Source organism: Oncorhynchus clarkii, chromosome 7 (genome assembly GCF_045791955.1).
Source record: "Oncorhynchus clarkii lewisi isolate Uvic-CL-2024 chromosome 7, UVic_Ocla_1.0, whole genome shotgun sequence".
Taxonomy (NCBI): Eukaryota; Metazoa; Chordata; class Actinopteri; order Salmoniformes; family Salmonidae; genus Oncorhynchus; species Oncorhynchus clarkii.
Genome location: NC_092153.1, coordinates 6946570 through 6952527, shown reverse-complemented (window position 1 = coordinate 6952527; position 5958 = coordinate 6946570). Strand labels below are relative to the sequence as shown.

The following is a 5958-nucleotide window of genomic DNA, read 5'->3' as shown; positions in this document are numbered from 1 at the left end:
GCCCTAAAAACGTAAATCCAACCGAATAGCATAACTTTCCCTGAAGCAACCAACGAACATCTTGTCTATTGGTTTGAACACGTCTATCATCTTCTTTTCTCACCAATGTTCAGTAGGGCACACCTTATCTATACTTGACCTAGAGTGACGTTCAGCAGAGCACCGTGTAGCTAAACAATTTGCAACATCATTATCAAACAATGTATCACACGTTGAAAGAAAGTGTACCAAAACACGCCTCAGCCCAGCTTGAACAAAATGGACTCAGGTGCTCGACTGAGGGACATTCCTTACCCCAAGACACTTCAACGGGTGATTATCCACTAAAATAAAGAGAAATGATTATTCTGTATATATCCCATACATTAGGCCAAATATATCTGTAGCACAACTGTCCAGACCAGATTTTTTTTAAATTACGTGCACCTACCTGGTCAGAAATGAAAACGTTTGAGAAAACCTGTTGCCTATTTTATCAACAGTAAACCCGTTGTCTTAACTCTGTCTATATGGTTTAATTTTTTTTTAAACGACGTGCAACTCTGTCTGTTTCCTTGAATCCTCCCATCTCTGCAATAATACAAATCTTATACAATGTATTAATCTGACAAATACGACAGTGACCAATCTCTCAGGATTTGGCTTGGACTAGAGATAGTTAGAGAACGCAACATTGTATGTGTCCCATTATAGTGTTGCCTATGCTAAAACGGGCTTTTGGGAACTAGAGTCCTCTATTAATCTCTATGTTTGACTTTTACTATGTGTTTCTGGCCTCTTGTGGCAGCCTCAATCAGTGATGACTTTTCATGATTGACTTTTCACTTCATGTAATACACAAACACTGTCCTCTGATATTGATGGAGGATATACACAAACACTGTCCTCTGATATTGATGGAGGATATACACAAACACTGTCCTCTGATACTGATGGAGGATATACACAAACACAGTCCTCTGATATTGATGGAGGATATACACAAACACTGTCCTCTGATATTGATGGAGGATATACACAAACACTGTCCTCTGATATTGATGGAGGATATACACAAACACTGTCCTCTGATATTGATGGAGGATATACACAAACACTGTCCTCTGATATTGATGGAGGATATACACAAACACTGTCCTCTGATATTGATGGAGGATATACACAAACACTGTCCTCTGATATTGATGGAGGATATACACAAACACAGTCCTCTGATATTGATGGAGGATATACACAAACACTGTCCTCTGATATTGATGGAGGATATACACAAACCCTGTCCTCTGATATTGATGGAGGATATACACAAACACTGTCCTCTGATATTGATGGAGGATATACACAAACACTGTCCTCTGATATTGATGGAGGATATACACAAACACTGTCCTCTGATATTGATGGAGGATATACACAAACACAGTCCTCTGATATTGATGGAGGATATACACAAACACTGTCCTCTGATATTGATGGAGGATATACACAAACCCTGTCCTCTGATATTGATGGAGGATATACACAAACACTGTCCTCTGATATTGATGGAGGATATACACAAACACTGTCCTCTGATATTGATGGAGGATATACACAAACACTGTCCTCTGATATTGATGGAGGATATACACAAACACTGTCCTCTGATATTGATGGAGGATATACACAAACACAGTCCTCTGATATTGATGGAGGATATACACAAACACTGTCCTCTGATATTGATGCAATAACAGAGTTTTTCTTTGGAACCATCTTTATTAGAACAAAGTTCTAAAGGGGAAAGAGGGTGAGTCTATCCCAAACGCACTTTACGACTGTTGACGAAGTCCGACACCTTCACCATCCCATCACGCGCCTTCCTGAGAGACAGACAGACAGTCAGAGATACACACATTTTGTGCGAAGTCAATTTTGTTTCTCACACCTGTGTCTCCTGGTACTTGAGAGCTTTTGTTTTCACTGTGTAGCTGCTGTGTAGTTGTTGTGTAGTTGTGTCTCTGTGTAGTTGTTGTGTAGTTGTTTTGCAGCTGTGTATTTTTTTTGTTGCTGTGTTGTTGTGTAGTTGTATAGCTGTGTAGCTGTGTTGTTTTTTGTGTAGTTGTGTAACTGTTCAACTCACGCCTGAGCCTCCAAGTAGGTAATGGTTCGGTCTATCTGGGCCTGGGACACCTCTTTGTCCACCGCTGCCAGGTAGGAGTATAGGAAGCGGAAGGTCTCGAAGGGGACGCAGGCGTCTGGGGGCTTACACGAGCTGTCTGAGTTCAGGATGTACAGCGCGTGGGTCATGGCGTTCTTGATCGTCTGCCAGAGAGAAGTCAGAGGTCACCAAGATAACGGGCCCAAAGGTCATTTGATAATGTCTGTATGTTATTAAGTGTGTGTGTGTGTGTGCAACATGCATGCATGAGTGTATGCTTGCATGCATGCACAACATCATATGTACCCCTCCCAGATAGCTGCAGCACAGGGCGAAGAATTTTATCCAGTCGAGTTGGTCTCCGAAGCAGCCCACTGTCATGATGTGTCTGAGAAGGTCGTCAGCCAATCCTAACGACCGCCACAGCTTGCTCACCTCCTTCTTACTGACTGTGCCATTCTTATGTAGCTGGGAAGGGGAAGGGGAGAGAGAAGGGGGTAGGGAGATGGGGACAGAGAGAGAGAGGGAGAGAGTTCACGTTTATGTGTGTGTGTGTGCACACGCGTGAGTCATGCATGTGTGTGTCTAGCTGTGGTGTGTTTGTGTGTGTGGCCCGGTACCTTTTCGTGCATTGTGGTGAGTACCTCAGGTGTGAGGTCCATGGTGTTGGGGGTTACCACTGTGTCTGGTGTCCTGTTCACAGGTAACGTCTTCCCCTGGACCAGAGCACTGAAGTACCTGTAGCAGACATGCATACCAGCACAATACTGGGTTTAATACAGCAGAGCAGGAATCCTGATCTTGGAGGACTATAGTGAATGTATGCAGGCATATATTCCACACAGTTCAGCTACAACTGACCTTAGATCAGTGGACTTTGTCCCCTATAGGCCCTGGTCAAAAGTAGTGCACTATGTGATGAATACGGTTTCATTTGGGAAGCAGACGAGGTCAAGGGCCAATTTTCATCCTTCTCCTCTCAGAAGCTACAATACTAAACTGACCTTGGATCAGTGGCTAGGCATAACTTCAAGCTACTCACAGTGTGGCCCATTCCAGCAGGTCTTCAGGTTGTGTCCGGATGGCGTCCTTGGTGAACTGCTTCAGAATGCCGGGGAGCTCTGGAGGGATGACCACTGTTTTACCTGTGTGAGACATTCTAAACCCAGAATGGGAACCAGTGGCAACAAAAACACCTGTATGGTGAAAAGAAAATGGTATTTTAACCTCATTCTTGCAATATCTGCCTGACTCTAAAATAAAAATGTTATAGGCCCAATGCAGTCATTTTTAAGTCAATATCAAATAAATTATTGTTAACAATGAAGTACCGTACTGTAATAGATTTATATTAAAATCAGCCGAAGGGTTTTTATTTATTTTTAATATTTTCTACATGTAGAATAATAGTGAAAACATAAAAACTATGAAATAACACATATGGAATCATATAGTAACCAAAAAACTGTAAAACAAATCAAAATGTATTTTATATTTGAGAATCTTCAAATAGCCACCCTTTGCCTTGACAGCTTTGCACATTCTTGGCATTCTCTCAACCAGTTTCACCTGGAATGCTTTTCCAACAGTCTTGAAGGAGTTCACACATATGCTGAGCACTTGTTGGCTGCTTTTCCTTCACTCAGCAGTCCGACTTATCCCAAACCATCTCAATTTGGTTGAGGTCGGGGGATTGTGGAGGCCAGGTCATCTGATGCAGCACTCCATCACTCTCCTTCTTGGTAAAATAGCCCTGTTGATAAACAAATGATAGTCCCACTAAGCCCAAACCAGATGTGATGGCGTATCGCTGCAGAATGCTGTGGTAGCCATGCTGGTTAAGTGTGTCACCACCAAAGCATCCTCACACTATAACACCTCCTCCTCCATGCTTTACGGTGGGAAATACACATGCAGAGATCATCCGTTCACCCACACAGCGTCTCACAAAGACACGGCGGTTGGAACCAAAAATCTCCAATTTGGACACCAGACTAAAGGACACATTTCCACCAGTCTAATGTGCTCGTGTTTCTTGGCCCAAGCAAGTCTCTTATTATTGGTGTCCTTTACTAGTTGTGTCTTTGCAGCAGTCTCCTGTGAACAGTTGATGTTGAGATGTGTCTGTTAATTGAACTCTGTGAAGCATTTATTAGGACAGCAATTTCTGAGGCTGGTAACTCTAATAAACTCTGCAGCAGAGGTAACTCTGGGTCTTCCTTTCCTGTGGCAGTCCTCATGAGAGCCAATTTCATCATAGCGCTTGATGGTTTTTGCGACTGCACTTGAAGAAACTTTCAAAGTTCTTGAAATGTTCTGTATTGTCTGACCTACATGTCTTAAAGAATGATGGACTATCGTTTCTCTTTGCTTATTTGAAATGTTCATGACATAATATGGACTTGGTCTTTTACCAAATAGGGCTATCTTCTGTATACCACCCCTACCATGTCACAACACAACTGGTTGAAGAAAAAGAGGCTAAATTAGGAAGTTCAGCCCCACTTTAAAATATATGCATTAAGAAGGAAAGAAATTCCACAAATGAACTTTAAGAAGGCACACCTGTTAATTGAAATGCTGTAATCAGGGAAAAGGGTGGCTATTTGAATCTCATATATAAAATATATTTTGATTTGTTAAATACTTTTTTGGTTACTACATGATTCCATGTGTGTTATTTCATAGTTTTGATGTCTTCACTATTATTCTACAACGTAGAAAATGTTAAGAATAAAGAAAAACCCTTGAATGAGGAGGTGATCTAAAAGTTTTGACTGGTAGTGTGGCTTTTTACCAAAAAAACATTTTAAAAGCAAGAATTTAGCTAGGAATGTCTGAGTGGGGAGGGTAACGCTGAATAGTGAGGTTTGGAACTCCCGCATGACGATGTCAACATGGAAAACCGAAACTCACGCCTATGCAAACCACCTGATTAGAAGGTCCTATGTAGATTGTATATTCAATAAGCAACTATCAGGAAATAACACTGATACAAAAAAAGCTCACTTTTACAGTGTTAGTTTCATCAGCTGTTGTACATTATTATATAAAATACAGGAAAACTGAATTTGGACTGCACTGGGCCTTTTAAATGGCAGGCCTATAGCCCACTAATAACTGTGGATTAATTTATGAAAACCATGTAAATCAATTAAATAATTAACCTGTAAAAGACGGTGCAGTTCTCTGCGCTTGATCAGACGACGTAAACGCTGTGAAAGCGGGAAGAACAGTAGCAGGTGATGCGCCGGTTATTTTGTATCAGTTTGTGATTCCCGCGTAACAGGCGGAAATTGTGACGTCACAGTGTGTGCGTCCTGGGTGTGTGTGAAATGAAAAATAACAAATGTCAGCACTGGGGCGACATTTCCTCATGTTTTATCATTTGCAGCTCTCGACAGACATTTCTGGGACATTTTCGCAGTAGAATAGCAGTTGATCTATACGAGACGATAGTTTACCTTGAGTCATTCTACCTATAATCGAATAGTAGGGCTATATAACTTTCCTAAGATAAATTAGTTAAACTAAAAGTGATATCAGATATGCCAACATTCCCTTTAACCTTTTATCTTTTATATTTGACAGACATGAATCATCATGTACATCCATATTATAAAGCAATGATAGATTTAATTAAAAAGGCAAAATGTAGAAGGGAAGGGAGAGATAGATGGGGCACGTGTGTGTGCGCCTGCTTGCTTGCATATGTGTGAGTCACAGGGGGTTGGTGGCACCTTAGATGGGGAGGACGGGCTTGTGGTAATGGCTGGAGCTGAGTCAGTGGCGATTTTAGCATGTAAATCATGGTGGGG

General features: G+C 41.5%; 1 protein-coding gene across 1 annotated transcript; it reads right to left on the bottom strand.

Moving 5' to 3' along the window:
- Positions 1–1751: 1751 nt before the first annotated feature.
- LOC139412793 (ropporin-1-like) lies at positions 1752–5376 on the bottom strand. Its single transcript, XM_071159514.1, has 7 exons — positions 5308–5376; positions 3710–3893; positions 3183–3336; positions 2761–2878; positions 2447–2608; positions 2123–2304; positions 1752–1862 (listed from the first exon to the last, which is right to left on the bottom strand). Exons 2-7 carry the CDS (start codon positions 3747–3749, stop codon positions 1796–1798), a joined length of 723 nt encoding a protein of 240 aa, XP_071015615.1. The 5' UTR covers positions 3750–3893; positions 5308–5376; the 3' UTR covers positions 1752–1795.
- Between the last annotated feature and the right edge of the window lie 582 nt (positions 5377–5958).

Excerpts from the sequence above, each read along its gene's own strand:
- LOC139412793 (XM_071159514.1), bottom strand. The coding sequence starts at position 3,749 with ATGTGTGAACTCCTTCAAGACTGTTGGAAAAGCATTCCAG. Across the intron at positions 2,305-2,446 it reads GCTGCAGCTATCTGGGAGGG|ACGATCAAGAACGCCATGAC; the intron begins GTACATATGATG and ends TCTCTCTGGCAG. Across the intron at positions 1,863-2,122 it reads ACCTACTTGGAGGCTCAGGC|GAAGGCGCGTGATGGGATGG; the intron begins GTGAGTTGAACA and ends TCTGTCTCTCAG.